Source organism: Nerophis lumbriciformis, linkage group LG31 (genome assembly GCF_033978685.3).
Source record: "Nerophis lumbriciformis linkage group LG31, RoL_Nlum_v2.1, whole genome shotgun sequence".
Classification (NCBI taxonomy): Eukaryota; Metazoa; Chordata; class Actinopteri; order Syngnathiformes; family Syngnathidae; genus Nerophis; species Nerophis lumbriciformis.
The window spans coordinates 4,590,001-4,613,844 of NC_084578.2; the positions used below are offsets into that span (position 1 = coordinate 4,590,001).

General features: G+C 41.0%; 1 protein-coding gene across 2 annotated transcripts in view; it reads left to right on the plus strand.

Annotated features, from left to right (window-relative positions):
* LOC133574058 (ephrin type-A receptor 6-like) overlaps positions 1–23,844 on the plus strand; it is a 515,834-nt gene that overhangs the window by 293,937 nt on the left and 198,053 nt on the right. For both annotated transcript variants that reach the window (XR_009811371.2, XM_061926082.2), the window contains exon 5: positions 6,186–6,521. Coding sequence is in view for 1 of the 2 variants with exons in the window: in XM_061926082.2 (XP_061782066.1) it covers positions 6,186–6,521 (336 nt within the window). In the remaining variant the exon portion in view is untranslated. The remainder of the gene's footprint in view (positions 1–6,185; positions 6,522–23,844) is intronic.

The following is a 23,844-nucleotide window of genomic DNA, read 5'->3' on the forward strand; positions in this document are numbered from 1 at the left end:
CAGCGTCTCTCCCGAAAACCTCCCGGGACAAATTTTCTCCCGAAAATCTCCCGAAATTCAGACGCTAACCAATATATAACCAGCATACCTGCCCAATCACGTTATAACTGTAGAATGATGGAGGGCGAGTTCTTGGTTTCTTATGTGGGTTTATTGTAAGGCAGTTTCATTAACGTCCTCCCAGCGCGGCAACGACACACAACAACAGCAGTCACGTTTTTATATACCGTAAAGCAGTTTGTCTGCCGTAAACAGCAATGTTGTGACACTCTTAAACAGGACAATACTGCCATCTAGTGCATTTGATGAAAGCACTTTTGTGCGTGCCACACATCAATGCATCATCAGAGTTCAGCATGGTTAGAAAAATAGTGACAGAGAATAGAACAAGGATGGACAATTCAACCCTTAACTGGACCGACACCAGCAGATGACATGGCAGCCCAAACCATCACTGATGGTGGAAACTTTACACTAGACTTCAGGCAACGTGGATCCTGTGCCTCTCCTGTCTTCCTCCAGACTCTGGGACCTCGATTTCCAAAGGAAATGCAAAATTTGCTTTCGTCAGAAAACATGACTTTGGACCACTCAGCAGCAGTCCAGCTGGTGTCGGTCCACTCTGTTTCCTGAGATCCAGGGTCAACGCAGCCGTCTACCAGCAAGTTTTAGAGCACTTCATGCTTCCTGCTGCTGACCTTCTCTATGGAAATGGAGATTTCAAGTTCCAACAGGACTTGGCGCCTGCACACAGCGCAAAATCTACCCGTGCCTGGTTTACGGACCATGGTATTTCTGTTCTAAATTGGCCCGCCAACTCCCCTGTCCTTAGCCCCATAGAAAATCTGTGGGGTATTGTGAAAAGGAAGATGCAGAATGCCAGACCCAAAAACGCAGAAGAGTTGAAGGCCACTATCAGAGCAACCTGGGCTCTCATAACACCTGAGCAGTGCCAGAAACTCATCGACTCCATGCCACGCCGCATTAACGCAGTAATTGAGGCAAAAGGAGCTCCAACCAAGTATTGAGTATTGTACATGCTCATATTTTTCACTTTCATACTTTTCAGTTGGCCAACATTTCTAAAAATCCCTTTTTTGTATTAGCCTTAAGTAATATTCTAATTTTGTGACACACGGAATTTTGGATTTTCATTTGTTGCCACTTCAAATCATCAAAATTAAATGAAATAAACATTTGAATGCATCAGTCTGTGTGCAATGAATAAATATAATGTACAAGTTACACCTTTTGAATGCAATTACTGAAATAAATCAAGTTTTTCAAAATATTCTAATTTACTGGCTTTTACCTGTATATATATATATACATATGTCTTAATAAGGTTATCCAAAAAATAATGCTCGATACTGTTGTAGAGCGCAATATATGTATGTGTGGGAAAAAAAATCACAAGACTATTTCATCTCTACAGGCCCTCAATCATCAGGAGATTTATCCTGATGATTGAGGGAACCCCCCCTCATGAAACAGGCCTGTAGAGATGAAATAGTCTTGTGATTTTTTTTCCCACACATACATATATATATATATATATATATATATATATATATATATATATATATATATATATATATATATATATATATATATATATATATATATATATACATATAATGTGAGTGTGAATGTTGTCTGTCTATCTGTGTTGGCCCTGCGATGAGGTGGCGATTTATCCAGGGTGTACACCGCCTTCCGCCCGATTGTAGCTGAGATAGGCTCCAGCGCCCCCCGCTACCCCGAAGGGAACAAGCGGTAGAAAATAGATGGATGGATGGATGTATATATATATATATATATATATATATATATATATATATATATATATATATATATATATATAGCTAGAATTCACTGAACGTCAAGTATTTGTTATTTTTATATATATATATATATATATATATATATATATATATATATATATATATATATATATATATATATATATATCTGAAATACTTGACTTGGTGAATTCTAGCTGTAAATATACTCCTCCCATTTTAGCCACGCCCCCAACCACGCCCCCCTCCCACCCCTCCCACGCCCACCCCCACCCCCCTCCACCCACCTCCCGAAATCGGAGGTCTCAAGGTTGGCAAGTGTGCCATAATTGCAATAAAAACGAGCAAAATGTGAAAAAACAACCTGAGATGAAGAGGAGGACGTCGGGAGGAAGGGAAGACATCAGACGGGCGACCCAGGTGGAGCAAACATGGCTGCAGCAGACAGTGAAGAGAGAAAGTGATCCCAATCTCCCTCTGGAGGAGAATAGCGGCTGATTGATGGCGGTGGGCTTGATCCAGGGGAGGCCGGGTGGGTGGATCCTGCCGGATGGAGAGAATAGAGGAGGTGAGATGATGGCCGATAAGAGAACGGAGGAGCCTTGTTGTCATTTGCGGGACAGGTAGCGGAACGGGACGAGGGCAAACACGGCGTCGCCTGGCAGGGAAGGAGTTTTCAAACCTCCCAGGTCTTGAAAGTCCTCCCCGCTGACAACAGCCCAGTGCTCACAAACACAGACACCATCTGAGATATGAAGGCACGTTTGAACTTTTATCACCATTGCGTTCCCGGGGTAAACGTCTTTATAATTGGCCGCAGCATTTAGAATTCCGCTGCGGTTTCCCCCCCGGGGGTCGATGCCCGGGTCCTGTTCTGTTCTCACTATATGTGTTCCTCTCTGACAGCAACGTTTCTACTCTGCAGAATAACCAAGTGTCGGGGTTACGCACAAGGAATGCTTTAGTGGCGCCAATGACATCATGTAGTGAGGTGTCACCCTCCTGCTGCTACCTTGGGTTTAGATCAGACCTGGGAAAATTAATAATATATATATTTTTTTATCTTTAAGATGTAAAGTGTAGCTGCCATTATGATGTGCAGTGAATGTTTTCTAATGACTGTAAGTCTTGAACTATACAAAGTATTTCTATGGTTGGAATCTGCGCTTTTGCATGATATTTTAGTGACTAGTGTTGTCCAGAGGTGGGTAGAGTAGTATTTTCCGCACCATAAGCCGCCCTGGGTTATAAGCCGCGCCTTCAATGAACGGCATATTTCAAAACTTTGTCCACCTATAAGCCGCCCCGTGTTATAAGCCGCATCTAACTGCGCTAAAGGAATGTCAAAAAGACAGTCAAATAGGTCAGTCAAACTTTAATAATATATTAAAACCAGCGTGATGTGGGCGCGCATGGAGTCGTATATCAACATGGACGGGGCTGCGTGAAAAAAGCCACCCGGCCTCTTCGCGTAAACTTAAACTTACCTTAACCACTCGCTCATCTTTTCTTCATCCATCCCTTCGAGTTAGCTTTTATGATGACGCCGGCTGGAAAGGTCTCTTTTGGCAAGGTCTTCCTTTTGAATATCACCATGGGTGGAAGTTTCTGGCCATTAGCATGGCAAGCTAGAACCACAGTGAAGGATGACTTCTCATTCCCTGTGGTGCGAATATTCACCGTACGTGCTCCCGTTGTATCCACAGTGCGGTTCACAGGAATATCAGTTGCTGTGAAATAGTAATCCGTGTGCGGATGGAGAGATTGCGTCTTTTCATGAACCGGATCCCTGTCGCTTAGTAGGAGCCATTTTGTGGTCTTTACAGATGTAAACACACAAAGGAAATGAAACGTACGGTAATATCCGCGCGCTTTTTCTTCTTCTACGCGGGCGGGTGGTTGCTTACAGTAGAAGAAGCGCTTCCTGTTCTATGGGGGCGGGTGCTTACCTTGGCGGTTGCTTGCGTAGAAGAAGAAGCGCTTCCTGTTCTACCGGGAAAAAAGATGGCGGCTGTTTACCGTAGTTGCGAGATCGAAACTTTATGAAAATGAATCGTAATATTAATCCATATATAAAGCGCACCGGGTTATAAGGCGCACTGTCAGCTTTTGAGAAAATTTGTGGTTTTTAGGTGCGCCTTATAGTGCGGAAAATACGGTAGCCAGAATTTGTACTCAAGTAAGAGTACTGTTACTTTAAAGATTTAATACTCAAGTAAAAGTAAGGAGTAGTCACCCAAATATTTACTTGAGTAAAAGTAAAAAGTATGTTGTGAAAAAACTACTCAAGTACTGAGTAACTAATGAGTAACATACACACACATATCATATATATATATATATATATATATATATATATATATATATATATATATATATATATATATATATATATATATATATATATATATATATATATATATATATATATATATATATATATATACATACATTGATATATACAGTATATAATTTATATTTATTTATTTTGCCGTTTTTGTTTACATGTTAAAGGTGTTTTAATGAATATACATGCATGTTTAACACATATAGATTCCTTTCTTTCATGAAGACAAGAATATAAGTTGGTGTATTACCTGATTCTGATGACTTGCATTGATTGGAATCAGACAGTAGTGATGATAACGTCCACATTTTCGAATGGAAGAGAAAAAAAAGTCTTCCTTTCTGTCCAATACCACATGAAACTGGTTGGTTTTTGGCATCTTATTTGTCCAGCTTCCATATTCGTTTTTATACACTTTACAAGAAATACATTGGCGGCAAACTCCGTAGCTTGCTAGCTTGTTTGCGCTGGCTTTCGGAGACTCTTATTTTGAAAGCGCAGGCGCGATGGAGCGGCACTTTTATTGTGAAGACAGGAACTGTACAGTCAGTCTTTAGGCTTTTGACGGGAAGTACGGTTGAAATAAAAAAAGGGTATTTTTTCCTTCACATTTTTGATTGATTGATTGGAACTTTTATTAGTAGATTGCACAGTACAGTATATATTCCGTACAATTGACCACTAAATGGTAAGACCCGAATAAGTTTTTCAACTTGTTTAAGTCAGGTCATGTGACCGCCTGGTTCTGTTTGATTGGTCCAACGTCACCAGTGACTGCATCTGATTGGTGGAACGGAGTGAACGTCACCAGTGACTGTATTTGTTGAAACGCAGGCACTATGAAGGTCTGTCTGACAGACCAAAACAAACAAAGCGTGCATTAACAGATCGATAAAAATTAGTAGCGAGTAGCGAGCTGAATGTAGATAAAAGTAGCGGAGTAAAAGTAGCGTTTCTTCTCTATAAATATACTCAAGTAAAAGTAAAAGTATGTTGCATTAAAACTACTCTTAGAAGTACAATTTATCCCAAAAGTTACTCAAGTAGATATAACGGAGTAAATGTAGCGCGTTACTACCCACCTCTGGTGTTGTCCTGATACCAATATTATTTCGATACTTTTCGGTACTTTTCTAAATAAAGGGGACCAGAAAAAATGGTACTATTGGCTTTATTTTAACAAAAAATCTTAGGGTGCGCTGGACCGGTACTTTTCAGAGGCGGTATGGTACCGAATATGATTCATTAGTATCGCGGTACTATACTAATACCCGTATACCGTACAACCCTACTAGTTACTATGGTAATCTACAAACCCCATTTCCATATGAGTTGGGAAATTGTGTACTTTCCTGGCCCGCCTGCAGTCCAGACCTGTCTCCCCTCCATACTTGCCAACCTTGAGACCTCCAATTTCGGGAGGTGGGGGGTGGGGGTGGGTGCGGGGGGCGTGGTTGGGGGCGTGGTTAAGAGGGGAGGAGTATATTTACAGCTAGAATTCATCAAGTCAAGTATTTCATATATATATATATATATATATATATATATATATATATATATATATATATATATATATATATATGTCTTAATAAGGTTATCCAAAAAATAGTGCTCGATACCGTAGTAGAGCGCAATATATGTATGTGTGGGGGAAAAAATCACAAGACTACTTCATCTCTACAGGCCTGTTTCATGAGGGGTTCCCTCAATCATCAGGAGATTAAAAAATCTCCTGATGATTGAGGGAACCCCTCATCCAATCCACGTGTTACAACAGCGTGGCTTCATAGTAAAAGAGTGTGGGTTCTAAACTGGCCTGCCTGCAGTCCAGACCTGTCTCCCATTGAAAATGTGTGGTGCATTATGAAGCCTAAAATTTGCTTATAGTTGTATTCTGTTTTTATTTAGGAATTACACAACATGCCAACTTCACTGGTTTTAGGTTTTGTATATTAAAAGTGTTCTACTACACTCGGTGAAGAAAGTGTAAAAGACTAAAATGACGTTTTCAGTGATTCAGTTTCTTCTTGTGACAGGTCCTCCTTCCCCTCCCCGCAACGTACTTTTCGCCCTGAACGACACGTGTCTGACGCTGGAGTGGTCGCCGCCCAGCGACGCCGGGGGCCGCCGGGACCTCACCTACGACGTCCGGTGCCAACGTTGCGGCGCCACACCGGAGCAGTGCCGGCTGTGCGAGGAAGACCTGCGCTTCCTGCCGCGGCCGTCGGGCCTGACCGGCGCCTCGGTCACCGTCACGGACTTCTCGGCGCACGCCAACTACACCTTCGAGATCGAGTCGCTCAACGGGGTGTCGGGCATGAGCTCGTTTCCCCGCCAGGTCGCCGTCGTAACCGTCAGCACGGACCACCGTGGTGAGTACCATTTTGGTCTATCCACAGTGCTTCAGCCGTTTGTTTTCATTGTGGTGGTTTTGCAATGCATTGTGGGGGCTGGGAAGGCATACTTGTTTGATGAAGGCGTTGTTTACAATGTGGAAGTGAGCAACAAACTGTTTCTTTCTCACGGTTACATTTTTCAAAGCAAACATCACCGAGTAGCATATGTCACCGTTAGTGATTTTAACACATTTGTTCGACAATTAACTCTATATTTTTCACAATTACAAAGTGTATGCAATAAAAAAAACGCTCATGCTATCTATCACTAACTATCTAGCTAACCGTATCTATTGCTAACTATCTAGCTATCGCTAAGTATCTAACCAACGTTATCTATCGTTAACTGTCTCGCTATCTAGCTAATGCTATCTATTGCTAACTATCCAGCTAATGCTAGCTATTGCCAATTATCTAATTATTGAGTTAACGCTATCTATCGCTAACTATCTAACAAACTGGGTAATGCTATCCATCGCTAACTATCTTGCTATCTATCTAACGCCATCTATCGCTAACTAACTAGCTATGTAGCTAACGCTATCTATTTAGCAATCTAGTTAACGCTATATATCGTGGACTAACTAGCTATCTAGCTAACGCCAACTATTGCTAACTATCTAGCTAACGCTTTCTATCACTATCTATCTAGCTATCTAGTTAACGCTATCTATCGCTAACTAGCTAAAGCTGTATACTGCTAACTATCTAGCTAACGCTTTCTATCACTATCTATCTAGCTATCTAGTTAACGCTATCTATCGCTAACTAGCTAAAGCTGTATACTGCTAACTATCTAGCTAACGCTTTCCATCGCTAGCTATCTAGATATCTAGTTAACACTATCTATCGCTAACTAGCTAAAGCTGTATACTGCTAACTATCTAGCTAACGCTTTCCATCGCTAGCTATCTAGTTACCGCTATATATCGTTTACTATCTAGTTATCTAGCTAGCACAATCTATTGCTAACTATCTAGCTAACGCTTTCTATCGCTATCTATCTATCTAGCTATCTAGTTAAGGCTATCTATCGCTATCTATCTAGCTATCTAGTTAACGCTATCTATCGCTATCTAGCTAAAGCTGTATACTGCTAACTATCTAGCTAACGCTTTCTATCGCTAGCTATCTAGTTACCGCTATATATCGTTTACTATCTAGTTATCTAACTAACACCATATATTGCTAACTATCCAGCTAACGCTTTCTATCGCTATCTATCTATCTAGCTTTCTAGGTAACGCTATCTATCGCTATCTATCTATCTAGCTTTCTAGTTAACTCTATCTATCGCTAGCTATCTAGCTATCTAGTTAACGCTATCTATCGCTAACTATCTAACAATCTGGTTAATGCTATACATCGCTAACTATCTTGCTATCTATCTAACGCCATCTATCGCTAACTAACTAGCTATGTAGCTAATGCTATCTATTTAGCTATCTAGTTAACGCTATATATCGTTAACTAACTAGCTATCTAGCTAACACCAACTATTGCTAACTATCTAGCTAACGCTTTCTATCGCTATCTATCTATCTAGCTATCTAGTTAAGGCTATCTATCGCTATCTATCTAGCTATCTAGTTAACGCTATCTATCGCTATCTAGCTAAAGCTGTATACTGCTAACTATCTAACTATCTAGCTAACGCTTTCTATCGCTAGCTATCTAGTTACCGCTATATATCGTTTACTATCTAGTTATCTAGCTAACACCATATATTGCTAACTATCTAGCTAACGCTTTCTATCGCTATCTATCTATCTAGCTTTCTAGGTAACGCTATCTATTGCTATCTATCTTTCTAGTTAACACTATCTATCGCTATCTATCTAGCTATCTAGTTAACGCTATATATTGCTAACTACCTAAAGCTGTATACTGTTAACTATCTAGCAAAAGCTTTCTATCGCTAGCTCTCTAGTTACCGCTATATATTGTTTACTATTTAGTTATCTATCTAACACCATCTATTGCTAACTATCTAGCTAACGCTTTCTATCGCTAACTATCTAGCTATCTAGTTAATGCTATATATATATATATATATATATATCGCTAACTATCTAGTTAACTAGCTAACGCTATCTATCGCTAACTATCTAGCTAACGTGAACTATTGCTAACTATCTAGCTAATGCTAGCTATCGCTACCTATTGAGCTATCTTTCGCTAACTATCTAGCTATCTAGTTAACGCTATATATCGTTAACTAACTAGCTATCTAGCAAACGCTATCTATCTAGCTAACGTTATCTATCGCTAAATATCTATCCAGCTAACACTATCGTTACTAACTTTATAGCTATCTCGCTAACACTATATATCGCTAACTATCTAGCTATTTAGCTAACGCTATCTCTTGCTAACTATCTATCTAGCTAATATTATTATTATTATTATATATATATATATATTGTATTATCAATATTTTATATTATTACTTTAAACTGTTTTATATTTAAAGTGTTTTATCCTGTAAAGCGTCTTTGAGTGTTCTGAAAAGCGCTATACTAAATAAAATGTATTATTATTATTATTAGCTAACGCTATTTATTACTAACTATATAGCTATCTCGCTAACACTATATGTCGCTAACTATCTCGCTATTTAGCTAATGCTATCCATCGCTAACTATCTAGCTAACGCTATCTATTACTAACTTTATAGTTATCTCGCTAACATTATATATCGCTTACTATCTAGCTATTTAGCTAACGCTATCTATTGCTAACTATCTATCTAGCTAATATTATTATTATTATTATATATATATATATTATATTATTAATATTTTATATTATTACTTTGAACTGTTTTATATTTAAAATGTTTTATCCTGTAAAGCGTCTTTGAGTGTTCTGAAAAGCGCTACACTAAATAAAATGTATTATTATTATTATTAGCTAACGCTATTTATTACTAACTATATAGCTATCTCGCTAACACTATATATCGCTAACTATCTCGCTATTTAGCTAATGCTATCTATCGCTAACTATCTAGCTAACGCTATCTATTACGAACTATATAGCTATCTCGCTAACATTATATATCGCTAACTATCTAGCTATTTAGCTAACGCTATCTATTTCTAACTATCTATCTAGCTAATATTATTATTATTATTATATATATATATTGTATTATTAATATTTTATATTATTACTTTAAACTGTTTTATATTTAAAATGTTTTATCCTGTAAAGCGTCTTTGAGTGTTCTGAAAAGCGCTATACTAAATAAAATGTATTATTATTATTATTAGCTAACGCTATTTATTACTAACTATATAGCTATCTCGCTAACACTATATATCGCTAACTATCTCGCTATTTAGCTAATGCTATCTATCGCTAACTATCTAGCTAACGCTATCTATTACTAACTATATAGTTATTTCACTAACATTATCACTAACTATCTAGCTATTTAGCTAACGCTATCTATTGCTAGCTATCTATCTAGCTAATATTATTATTATTATTATATATATATATATTATATTATTAATATTTTATATTATTACTTTAAACTGTTTTATATTTAAAATGTTTATCCTGCAAAGCGTCTTTGAGTGTTCTGAAAAGCGCTATACTAAATAAAATGTATTATTATTATTATTAGCTAACGCTATTTATTACTAACTATATAGCTATCTCGCTAACACTATATATCGCTAACTATCTCGCTATTTAGCTAATACTATGTATCGCTAACTATCTAGCTAACGCTATCTATTACGAACTATATAGCTATCTCGCTAACATTATATATCGCTAACTATCTAGCTATTTAGCTGACGCTATCAATTGCTAACTATCTATCTAGCTAATATTATTATTATTATATATATATATATTGTATTATTAATATTTTATATTATTACTTTAAACTGTTTTATCTTTAAAATGTTTTATCCTGTAAAGCGTCTTTAAGTGTTCTGAAAAGCGCTATACTAAATAAAATGTATTATTATTATTATTAGCTAACGCTATGTATTACTAACTATATAGCTATCTCGCTAACACTATATATCGCTAACTATCTCACTATTTAGCTAATGCTATCTAACGCTATCTATTACGAACTATATAGCTATCTCACTAACATGATATATCGCTAACTATCTAGCTATTTAGCTAACGCTATCTATTGCTAACTATCTATCTAGCTAATATTATTATTATATATATATATATATATATTGTATTATTAATATTTTATATTATTACTTTAAACTGTTTTATATTTAAAATGTTTTATCCTGTAAAGCGTCTTTGAGTGTTCTGAAAAGCGCTATACTAAATAAAATGTATTATTATTATTATAAGCTAACGCTATTTATTACTAACTATATAGCTATCTCGCTAACACTATATATCGCTAACTATCTCGCTATGTAGCTAATGCTATCTATCGCTAACTATCTAGCTAACGCTATCTATTACGAACTATATAGCTATCTCGCTAACATTATATATCGCTAACTATCTAGCTATTTAGCTAACGCTATCTATTGCTAACTATCTATCTAGCTAATATTATTATTATTATATATATATATATATATATTCTATTATTAATATTTTATATTATTACTTTAAACTGTTTTATATTTAAAATGTTTTATCCTGTAAAGCGTCTTTGAGTGTTCTGAAAAGCGCTATACTAAATAAAATGTATTATTATTATTATTAGCTAACGCTATTTATTACTAACTATATAGCTATCTCGCTAACACTATATATCGCTAACTATCTCGCTATTTAGCTAATGCTATCTATCGCTAACTATCTAGCTAACGCTATCTATTACGAATTATATAGCTATCTCGCTAACATTATATATCGCTTACTATCTAGCTATTTAGCTAACGCTATCTATTGCTAACTATCTATCTAACTAATATTATTATTATTATATATATATATTGTATTATTAATATTTTATATTATTACTTTAAACTGTTTTATATTTAAAATGTTTTATCCTGTAAAGCGTCTTTGAGTGCTCTGAAAAGCGCTATACTAAATAAAATGTATTATTATTATTATTAGCTAACGCTATTTATTACTAACTATATAGCTATCTCGCTAACACTATATATCGCTAACTATCTCGCTATTTAGCTAATGCTATCTATCGCTAACTATCTAGCTAATGCTATCTATTACGAACTATATAGCTATCTCGCTAACATTATATATCGCTAACTATCTAGCTATTTAGCTAACGCTATCTATTGCTAACTATCTATCTAGCTAATATTATTATTATTATATATATATATATATATTGTATTATTAATATTTTATATTATTACTTTAAACTGTTTTATATTTAAAATGTGTTATCCTGTAAAGCGTCTTTGAGTGCTCTGAAAAGCGCTATACTAAATAAAATGTATTATTATTATTATTAGCTAACGCTATTTATTACTAACTATATAGCTATCTCGCTAACACTATATATCGCTAACTATCTCGCTATTTAGCTAATGCTATCCATTGCTAACTATCTAGCTAACGCTATCTATTACTAACTATATAGTTATTTCGCTAACATTATATATCGCTTACTATCTAGCTATTTAGCTAACGCTATCTATTGCTAACTATCTATCTAGCTAATATTATTATTATTATATATATATATTGTAGGGCTTCACGGTGGCAGAGGGGTTAGTGCATCTGCCTCACAATACGAAGGTCCTGAGTAGTCTTGGGTTCAATCCCGGGCTCGGGATCTTTCTGTGTGGAGTTTGCATGTTCTCCCCGTGACTGCGTGGGTTCCCTCCGGGTACTCCGGCTTCCTCCCACCTCCAAAGACATGCACCCGGGGATAGGTTGATTGGCAACACTAAATTGGCCCTAGTGTGTGGATGTGAGTGTGAATGTTGTCTGTCTATCTGTGTTGGCCCTGCGATGAGGTGGCGACTTGTCCAGGGTGTACCCCGCCTTCCGCCCGATTGTAGCTGAGATAGGCTCCAGCGCCCCCGCGACCCCAAAAGGGAATAAGCGGTAGAAAATGGATGGATGGATGGATATATATTGTATTATTAATATTTTATATTATTATTTTAAACTGTTTTTTACTTTAATTTTTTATCCTGTAAAGCGTCTTTGAGTGCGCTGAAAAGCGCTATAGTAAATAAAATGTATTATTATTATTATTAGCTAACGCTATTTATTACTAACTATATAGCTATCTCGCTAACACTATATATCGCTAACTATCTCGCTATCTAGCTAACGCTATCTATTACTAACTATATAGTTATTTCGCTAACATTATATATCGCTTACTATGTAGCTATTTAGCTAACGTTATCTATCGCTAACTATATAGCTAACACTATCTATTGCTAACTATCTATTGCTAACTATCTATATAGCTGACGCTACATATCGCTAACTATCTAGCTAACGCTATCTATTGCTAACTATCTATTGCTAACTGTCTATCTAGCTAACGCTACATATCGCTAACTATCTAGTTAGCGCTGTCTATTGCTAACTGTCATCTAGCTGACGCTACATATCGCTAACTATCTGGCTAGCTAGCTAACGCTATTTATCGCTAACTTTCTATCAATCTAGCTACAACTAGTAGTCCATTTTCTCTCTTTGAAGCTAGTAGCTTTGGTGTAAGCTACCTAGCTACATAGGTCTAAAAGCAGCTAAGCAACGGGAAAAGCTACTCGTTAAAAAAGTAGCTAAGCTACTGGAAAATTATCCTAAACTACGTAGCTTAGCGTGTTACCGCGTGTTAGCATGTTCTCCCAGGTGAAACTTTAGGTCGATTGTAAGATTGTAAGAAGACGCGAGAGCAGGTGTTCAATTACAGAACCTGAAGTCTGCATCCACGGCCTTACAAGCTCTTAATTACCGTCATTTGATTAATGGTGACTACATTTGGTGATTACGTAGCCGATATGTTATTGTTTAGCGTAAGTCTGCCAGCATATGGCCGTCCTTAGGAAGGGAAGAAACGAGTCTATTGCCTGAGGAGCGGGCCACTTTACGTAGCCAAAGACATTGCTGAATCGAGGTTTTGTCTGAACCCAGGAGGGCATGTTTTTAGTCCGGTGTGTTTGTTAGTAAGTCGGACATTAATCTTTGCAGCCAGCTTTGATGGATTGCACGCAGCCTGATCCAGGAAACACCTCATTAGCTTTTAATGGGGATATGGCCGCCGTAAGACGTTTGATTGGTCGGTTGGCCTCCCTCAAGGTGACTGTCCGCCTTTAGTTTCGCCCTCCGGTTCAACGCCGTTGAATTTCTTTCTGTCCTTCCGAGATCTGGTCTTAACCCTTTTTAGTCTGTTCGAGCGCGCTGGCGCTGATTTAAATGGCAGAAAATAGTCCGTTTGCAATCATATCGTGAATTGTTTCCATCCATTGATTGATTGAAACTTTTATTAGTAGATTTGCACAGTACAGTACATAATCCGTACAATTGACCACTAAATGGTAACACCCCAATATGTTTTTAACGTTAATTAATTCATGGTATTCAGGTGTACTGGAGAGGAGGCTACGCCGGATAGTCGAACCTCGGATTCAGGAGGAACAGTGTGGTTTTCGTCCTGGTCGTGGAACTGTGGACTAGCTCTATACTCTCGGCAGGGTCCTTGAGGGTGCATGGGAGTTTGCCCAACCAGTCTACATGTGTTTTGTGGACTTGGAGAAGGCATTCGACCGTGTCCCTCGGGAAGTCCTGTGGGGAGTGCTCAGGGAGTATGGGGTGTCGGACTGTCTGATTGTGGCAGTCCGCTCCCTGTATGCTCAGTGCCAGAGCTTGGTCCGCATTGCCGGTAGTAAGTCGGACACGTTTCCAGTGAGGGTTGGACTCCGCCAAGGCTGCCCTTTGTCACCGATTCTGTTCATAACTTTTATGGACAGAATTTCTAGGCGCAGTCAAGGCGTTGAGGGGATCTGGTTTGGTGGCTGCAGGATTAGGTCTCTGCTTTTTGCAGATGATGTGGTCCTGATGGCTTCATCTGGCCAGGATCTTCAACTCTCGCTGGATCGGTTCGCAGCCGAGTGTGAAGCGACTGGGATGAGAATCAGCACCTCCAAGTCCGAGTCCATGGTTCTCGCCCGGAAAAGGGTGGAGTGCCATCTCCGGGTTGGGGAGGAGATCTTGCCCCACGTGGAGGAGTTCAAGTACCTCGGAGTCTTGTTCACGAGTGAGGGAAGAGTGGATCGTGAGATCGACAGGCGGATCGGTGCGGCGTCTTCAGTAATGCGGACGCTGTATCGATCCGTTGTGGTGAAGAAGGAGCTGAGCCGGATGGCAAAGCTCTCAATTTACCGGTCGATCTACGTTCCCATCCTCACCTATGGTCATGAGCTTTGGGTTATGACCGAAAGGACAAGATCACGGGTACAAGCGGCTGAAATGAGTTTCCTCCGCCGGGTAGCGGGGCTCTCCCTTAGAGATAGGGTGAGAAGCTCTGCCATCCGGGAGGAGCTCAAAGTAAAGCCGCTGCTCCTCCACATCGAGAGGAGCCAGATGAGGTGGTTCGGGCATCTGGTCAGGATGCCACCCGAACGCCTCCCTAGGGAGGTGTTTAGGGCACGTCCGACCGGTAGGAGGCCGCGGGGAAGACCCAGGACACGTTGGGAAGACTATGTCTCCCGGCTGGCCTGGGAACGCCTCGGGGTCCCACAGGAAGAGCTGGACGAAGTGGCTGGGGAGAGGGAAGTCCGGGCTTCCCTGCTTAGGCTGCTGCCCCCGCGACCCGACCTCGGATAAGCGGAAGAAGATGGATGGATGGATGGATTATTCATGGTAAATCCACTTCCCGGTGGTCCACATCAGGGGTTCTTAACCTTTAGGACCTTTAAATAAACACCAAATTAAAGCTGCAAGCAGCATTGGTCGGGCCCGCGTATTTGGCAGGTGCTAGTCCTAAGTGTCCCAATACTTTAGTCAAGTTTTAGTCCCAAGTGTCCCAATACTTGTGTCCAGTGGTAGTCCTAAGTGTCCCAATACTTTAGTCTACTTTTAGTGCGAAGTGTCCCAATACTTTTGTCCAGTATTCGTCGTAAGTGTCCCAATACTTTTGTCCAGTTTTAGTCCCAAGTGTCCCAATACTTTTGTCCAGTGGTAATCCGAAGTGTCCCAATACTTATGTCAAGTTGTAGTCAAGTGTCCCAATACTTTTGTCAAGTTTTAGTCTCAAGTGGCCCAATACTTTTGTCAAGTTGTAGTCCTAAGTGTCCCAATACTTTTGTCCAGTTTTAGTCGCAAGTGGCCCAATACTTATGTCAAGTTGTAGTCCTAAGTGTCCCAATACTTAAGTCAATTTCTGGTCCTAAGTGTCCCAAAACTTTTGTGCAGTTTTAGTCCTAAGTGTCCCAATACTTTTGTCCAGTGTAAGTGTCCCAAAACTTTTGTCAAGTGGTAGTCCCAAGTGTCCCAATACTTTTGTCCAGTTTTAGTCCCAAATGTCCCAATACTTTTGTCAAGTTGTAGTCCTAAGTGTCCCAATACTTTTGTCCAGTGTAGGTGTCCCAATACTTTTGTCCAGAGGTAGTCCTAAGTGTCCCAATACTTTTGTCAAGTTTAGGCGTAAGTGTCCCAACACCAAATTAGTCATCTTTGTCTTTATTTTAATCATATTAAATAATTATATGTAACCGATTTAAAGTTTACATCAGAGATGCCCAAACCACGACTCACCGGCATTTTCAGCCGGCGGCTCAAGTTTAATTTTATAAACAACCTAGCCGTGCGGAATGTTTGCATATTGAACTTCAAATACCCAGGGGTCCGACGGGTGCAACAGGTGGCCGACTTGTGCCGAATGTTTGCATTTTAAAATTCAAACACCCAGGGGTCCGACGGGTGCAACGGGTGCAACAGGTGGCCGACTTGTGCCGAATGTTTGCATTTCAAAATTCAAATACCCAGGGGTCCGACGGGTGCAACGGATGCGACGGGTGCAACGGGTGGCCGACTCGTGCCGAATGTTTGCATATTGAACTTCAAATACCCAGGGGTCCGACGGGTGCAACGGATGCGACGGGTGCAACGGGTGGCCGACTGGTGCCGAATGTTTGCATATTGAACTTCAAATACCCAGGGGTCCGACGGGTGCAACGGGTGCAACGGGTGGTCGACTGGTGCCGAATGTTTGCATATTGAACTTCAAATACCCAGGGGTCCGACGGGTGCAACGGTTGTGACGGGTGCAACGGGTGGCCGACTGGTGCCAAATGTTTGCATATTGAACTTCAAATACCCAGGGGTCCGACGTGTGCAACGGGTGCAACGGGTGCGACGGGTGCAACGGTTGGCCGACTGGTGCCGAATGTTTGCATATTGAACTTCAAATACCCAGGGGTCCGACGGGTGCAAAGGGTGTGACGGGTGCAACGGGTGGCCGACTGGTGCCAAATGTTTGCATATTGAACTTCAAATACCCAGGGGTCCGACGGGTGCAACGGGTGTGACGGGTGCAACGGTTGGCCGACTGGTGCCGAATGTTTGCATATTGAACTTCAAATACCCAGGGATCCGACTGGTGCAACGGGTGCAACGGGTGGCCGACTCGTGCCGAATGTTTGCATATTGAACTTCAAATACCCAGGGATCCGACTGGTGCAACGGGTGCAACGGGTGCAACGGGTGGCCGACTCGTGCCGAATGTTTGCATATTGAACTTCAAATACCCAGGGGTCCGACGGGTGCAACGGGTGGCCGACTCGTGCCGAATGTTTGCATATTGAACTTCAAATACCCAGAGGTCCGACGGGTGCAACGGGTGCAACAGGTGGCCGACTTGTGCCGAATGTTTGCATTTTAAAATTCAAATACCCAGGGGTCCGACGGGTGCAACGGGTGCAACGGGTGGCCGACTCGTGCTGAATGTTTGCATATTGAACTTCAAATGCCCAGGGATCCGACGGGTGCAACGGGTGCAACGGGTGGCCGACTCGTGCCGAATGTTTGCATATTGAACTTCAAATACCCAGAGGTCCGACGGGTGCAACGGGTGCAACAGGTGGCCGACTTGTGCCGAATGTTTGCATTTTAAAATTCAAATACCCAGGGGTCCGACGGGTGCAACGGGTGCAACGGGTGCAACGGGTGGCCGACTCGTGCTGAATGTTTGCATATTGAACTTCAAATGCCCAGGGATCCGACGGGTGCAACGGGTGCAACGGGTGCAACGGGTGGCCGACTCGTGCACTGGGATGAGAATCAGCACCTCCAAGTCCGAGTCCATGGTTCTCTCCCGGAAAAGGGTGGAGTGCCATCTCCGGGTTGGGGAGGAGATCTTGCCCCAAGTGGAGGAGTTCAAGTACCTCAGAGTCTTGTTCACGAGTGGGGGAAGAGTGGATGATGAGATGGACAGGCGGATCGGTGCGGCATCTTCAGTAATGCGGAAACTGTATCGATCCGTTGTGGTGAAGAAGGAGCTGAGCCGGAAGGCAAAGCTCTCAATTTACCGGTCAATCTACGTTCCCATCCTCACCTATGGTCATGAGCTTTGGGTTATGACCGAAAGGACAAGATCACGGGTACAAGTGGCCGAAATGAGTTTCCTCCGCCGGGTGGTGGGGCTCTCCCTTAGAGATAGGGTGAGAAGCTCTGTCATCCGAGGGGAGCTCAAAGTAAAGCCGCTGCTCCTCCACATGGAGAGGAGCCAGATGAGGTGGTTCGGGCATCTGGTCAGGATGCCACCCGAACGCCTCCCTAGGGAGGTGTTTAGGGCGCATCCAACCGGTAGGAGGCCACGGGGAAGACCCAGGACACGTTGGGAAGACTTTGTCTCCCGGCTGGCCTGGGAACGCCTCGGGATCCCCTGGGAAGAGCTGGACGAAGTGGCTGGGGAGAGGAAAGTCTGGGCTTCCCTGCTTAGGCTGCTGCCCCCGCGACCCGACCTCGGATAAGCGGAAGAAGATGGATGGATGGATGGATGGATGTTATAACATCTCAGCAACAAGCTGTTATATCTTACTGAGATCATTTAGGACCAAAACCCTTAAAACAAGTAAAAGACTCTACTTAGTGAGAAGAATGATCTTATCAGACAGAAAATAAGCAAATATAACCCTTATTTGAGATATTTCATCTTACTTAGATTTCAGTTTTTGCAGTGTAAAGGTCCCCTTTTAAAGGTTTTGCCAAGTGAGCAAACACAAAAAGTCCTTCACTCCAGAGAAGACTATGTAGGTGAGCTCCGGTTCTCAACACTGCGCCCTCTGGTGGCAAGATGGGGGTAACAAGGGGGTATATGTTCCCTCATAACTGACTTTAAATCTCCTGCAGTAAATAATGAATATTTCCCTCCATGTTTCCCTGTGGGACATGGTATGTGGCGGGGATTGTACACACTCTTAATTTGCAATTTGCAAACACATTTTTATTTAATGTTCTCCCTCCTCCCTTTCTTCTCCCGTGTACATTTTTTTTTTTCCCTTCCTCTCGTCTTTGTTCTCCGGCTCCGTCCACCCCCCCCCCCCTCCCCCGCTCCTCTGTTGTTCGGGGAGTTTGGGGGGGGAAAAACACATTTTCTCATACAGCCACAACACATTAAATGTATTATTCCGCCCGTGCCCGGGGACGGCTCGACGGTATTTGCAGGTAAACACAATGTCACACCTCGCCTTTTTATTTCATTAAGAGTCCCCGAGTCCGATGCCGAGACACACGGTGGGTCCCTGAGCTGAGGAGAGCGTCGATATAATATACTCAACCGCAGAGTTGGAAAGTGCTTTAGGGCGCTGGAGACGCGCTGAGTGTTGTTTTGTGACATTTGACCAACATTTTTTGGTTTGAAGTTCAACCGAGCTATCTGTTACAAAACTGGTGAAGTTGTCACATTGTGTAAATGGCAGGGCCGGCCCGTGGCATAGGCCGTATAGGCAAATGCTAAGGGCGCCGTCCATCAGGGGGCGCCATGCCAGTGCCACAAATGTTGGAGAAAAAAAAAAAGAAAAAAAAAGTTGTTACTATTATTTCTAAATTAAAAAAATAATCTCACGTTAATTAAAATGCAAAGTAAAGCCTATTTAATAGAAATATTATTTGTTACAACATTACGCCCCCCCCCCTCCTCCCCACGCACGGTGCGCCCCCTCCCTTCCCGTATCATGACTCTTTTTGGACGTCACCACATCAAAAAATCAACACAAGATGTCAAAACGGCCAAAACTGTCAGGTGCCCAGGGAAGAAAAAAGAGAAAAGAAGAGGAGAAACGAGAAAAGACAGAGGTAGCAGGTAGGTAACGTTAGCCTACATTAAATTATTTGTCTGTTACAGAATGTGATAGTACCTGGCTTTTTAGCATTAAGCTAATGTTACATGATTCGGCAATTGCTAATCAATAAATAGCTAGTTCTGTTTTAACGTCGGGTTAATATTGAGGAGGGGGCTAAATTGTTATGGAAAATAATAATGTAACGTTAGGTAATTACAGTACTCCCACCTTACATTCCTCAAGGACATTTGTATTAGATCTTTTAAGCAGGTGTTTTTTGTTTACATTATTGCCTTCTGGTTAGCTAATGTTTGCCCTGCAGGTAATAGTCACTTTTCCACCCCTTTATATATTAGGTATAGTTGTAAGTAAAAAAAAAAAAGGTCAAAGACAAAGCTATTCGGGTTCTTGTGAGTATATACACTTCACTGCCGATGTGGGGGGACGCCACCTAAAATCTTGCCTAGGGCGCCAGATTGATTAGGGCCGGGCCTGGTAAATGGTAAATAAAAAGAGAATACAACAAATCCTTTTCAACTTATATTCAATTGAATAGACTGCAAAGACAAGATATTTAACGTTCGAACTGGAAAACTTTGTTGTTTTTTTGCAAATATTAGCTCATTTGGAATTTGATGCCTGCAACATGTTTCAAAAAAGCTGGCACAAGTGGCAAAAAAGACTGATAAAGTTGAGGAATGTTCATCAGACACTTATTTGGAACATCCCACAGGTGAACAGGCTAATTGGGAACAGGTGGGTGCCATGATTGGGTATAAAAGGCTCCCTGTGCGTTATCGAATCAATTGTAAACTCCTTTTATTTGTTTTTAAATGTCTAAACAACCTCGCGCCAACCTATCTCTCCGACCTCCTTCAGCCTTACTGCCCCACCCGATCCTTAAGATTGTCATGACTGGATCTTGGGTGTTTGCTTTTCCGGGATGCAACGGAAAGTTGGCACGGGCGAGACGGGAATGAAGGTACCGTATTTTCCGCACCATAAGGCGCCCTGGGTTATAAGCCGCGCCTTCAATGAACGGCATATTTCAAAACTTTGTCCACCTATAAGCCGCCCGGTGTTGTAAGCCGCATCTAACTGCGCTAAAGGAATGTCAAAAAAAACAGTCAGATAGGTCAGTCAAACTTTAATAATATATTAAAAACCAGCGTTCTAACAACTCTGTTCACTCCCAAAATGTACGCAAAGGTGCAATCACAAACATACGTATATCAACATGGACAGAGCTGCGTGAAAAAAGCCACCCGGCCTCTTCGCGTAAACTTAAACTTACCTTAACCACTCGCTCATCTTTTCTTCATCCATCCCTTCGAGTTAGCTTTTATGATGACGCCGGCTGGAAAGGTCTCTTTTGGCAAGGTCTTCCTTTTGAATATCACCATGGGTGGAAGTTTCTGGCCATTAGCATGGCAAGCTAGAACCACAGTGAAGGATGACTTCTCATTCCCTGTGGTGCGAATATTCACCGTACGTGCTCCCGTTGTATCCAGTGCGGTTCACAGGAATATCAGTTGCTGTGAAATAGTACCGGTAATCCGTGTGCGGATGGAGAGATTGCGTCTTTTCATGAACCGGATCCCTGACGCTTAGTAGGAGCCATTTTGTGGTCTTTACAGATGTAAACACACAAAGGAAATGAAGTACGGTATATCCGCGCGCTTTTTCTTCTTCTACGCGGGCGGGTGGTTGCTTACAGTAGAAGAAGAAGCGCTTCCTGTTCTATGGGGGCGGGTGCTTACCTTGGCGGTTGCTTGCGTAGAAGAAGAAGCGCTTCCTGTTCTACCGGGAAAAAAGATGGCGGCTGTTTACCGAAGTTGCGAGATCGAAACTTTATGAAAATGAATCGTAATATTAATCCATATATAAAGCGCACCGGGTTAAAAGCCGCACTGTCAGCTTTTGAGTAAATTTGTGGTTTTTAGGTGCGGCTAATAGTGCGGAAAATACGGTACATGATTTATTTAATGTATCAAAAAAAAGTGCAAACGAAAAGCGCGCACAGTGGCAGAGAATAAACTATGAAACCAAAAGACTATAGCAAAAAGGTACAAACGAAAAACACGCACAATGGCGGAGAACAAACTATGAAACCAAAAAGACTATAAACATGGAACAAAAACTTACTTGGCTTGGACAAAAATAGTTGCATGAAGAATGGACATGGAAAGAATGGGCAGAGCATAAATGTGGTGATGTCGTCAGGACGAACAACAGAAAATGAAAAGCTTAAATAACACAGACATGATTAACGAAAACAGGTGCGTGACTCAAAACGTGAAACAGGTGCGTGACGTGACAGGTGAAAACTAATGGTTGCTATGGTGACAAACAAGAGTGCACAATGAGTCCAAACGTGGAACAGGTGAAACTAATGGGTAATCATGCAAACAAGACAAGGGAGTGAAAAGCCAGAAACTAAACAAAACATGACTTAAAACAAAACATGATTACACAGACATGACAAAGATCAGCCGATCAGCTGCTATTGACGGTCCCTGACACAAGGCTGAAGCTTAGAGGTGACAGAGCTTTCGCCGTTGCTGCTCCCAAGCTCTGGAACGACCTACCTCTGAGTGTTAGACAAACCTCCTCTCTTCCTGTTTTTAAATCTCTCTTAAAAACATACTTTTATTCCATGGCTTTTAACACTGAGTGATATCCATCCTGCCATGGCGCCCCATAATACACCTACTGTGAACCTGTTTTTATGTTTTTATGTTTTTATTTATTCTATTTTTTATTTTTTTATTTTTTATCGTGTTCTGTTTGTGTTGTGTTTGCTCGGTACTCGTTTTATCTTTTAACCTGCCCATTGTACAGCACTTTGGCTACCCCTGTGGTAAATTTTAAATGTGCTTTATAAATAAAGTTGATTTGATTTGATATGATTTAAAAGCAGCTTCCATGAAATGCTCAGTCATTCACAAACAAGGACGGGGCGAGGGTCACCACTTTGTCAACAAATGCCTGAGCAAATTGTCCAACAGTTTAAAAACTGTCAGGTTCAAACACTGATGACATCTATTAAACGAGACAAGAAGCAAGGAATTAAACAGAGATAGAATTCAATTTGGCTCGATTTGATGTACAGTGTCTCAGCACGCGAAAGATTGTACGCCACCTCTTTTTATTTGGACTTTCCCTAATTACATGGCAACAGCTGTTTCTAAGGGACGTGGGTCGTAAACAGCGTTGCCTTTGGTTACAGAACAGTTCAAAAGAAAAGGCCGTAAACAGTTCACAGAAAAGGTCGTAAAACAGTTCAAACAAGCGGTGCCTGGAGGGGAGTCAGGCCTTGTAGTTCTTGGGTCAGACAATATCTTTCTGTTGATTACAATACATGAAAGAAACAGAACACCTTCATGTTGCTTCCCCCCCTGCAGAGTGGAGTTTTACAAGCCTTCTTCTTGGTAGGTTCGAAGACATGTTTTTGTCTTCTTGCCGGGAACTCAATGTAACACAAACTTTTTGTGATAACTTAGATACAATTATTCTAACAAAAACAACATTTCTCAACCAGCTATTGCAAGGAATTTAGGGATTTGACCATCTACGGTCCGTAATGTCATCAAAAGGTTCAGAGAATCTGGGGAAATCATTGCACGAAAGCGGCAAGGCCGAAAACCAACATTGAATACCTGTGACATTCGATCCCTCAGGCGGTACTGCATCAAAAAGCGACAAATGCCTGAGCAAATTGTTTAAGAACAACATTTCTCAACCAGCTACTGCAAGGAATTTAGGGATTTCACCATCTACGCTACGTAATATCATCAAAAGGTTCAGAGAATCTAGAGAAATCACTGCACGTAAGCGATGATATTACGGACCTTCGATCCCTCAGGCGGTACCGCATGAAAAAGCGACGTCAGTGTGTAAAGGATATCACCACATGGGCTGAAGAACACTTCAGAAAACCACTGTCAGTAACTACAGTTGGTCGCTACATCTGTAAGTGCAAGTTAAAACTCTACTTTGAATTGTGAGGTTTCCAAAGATATTCACCTCCACTGGACTAATAATAATAATAATAGATTTTATTTGTAAAAAAG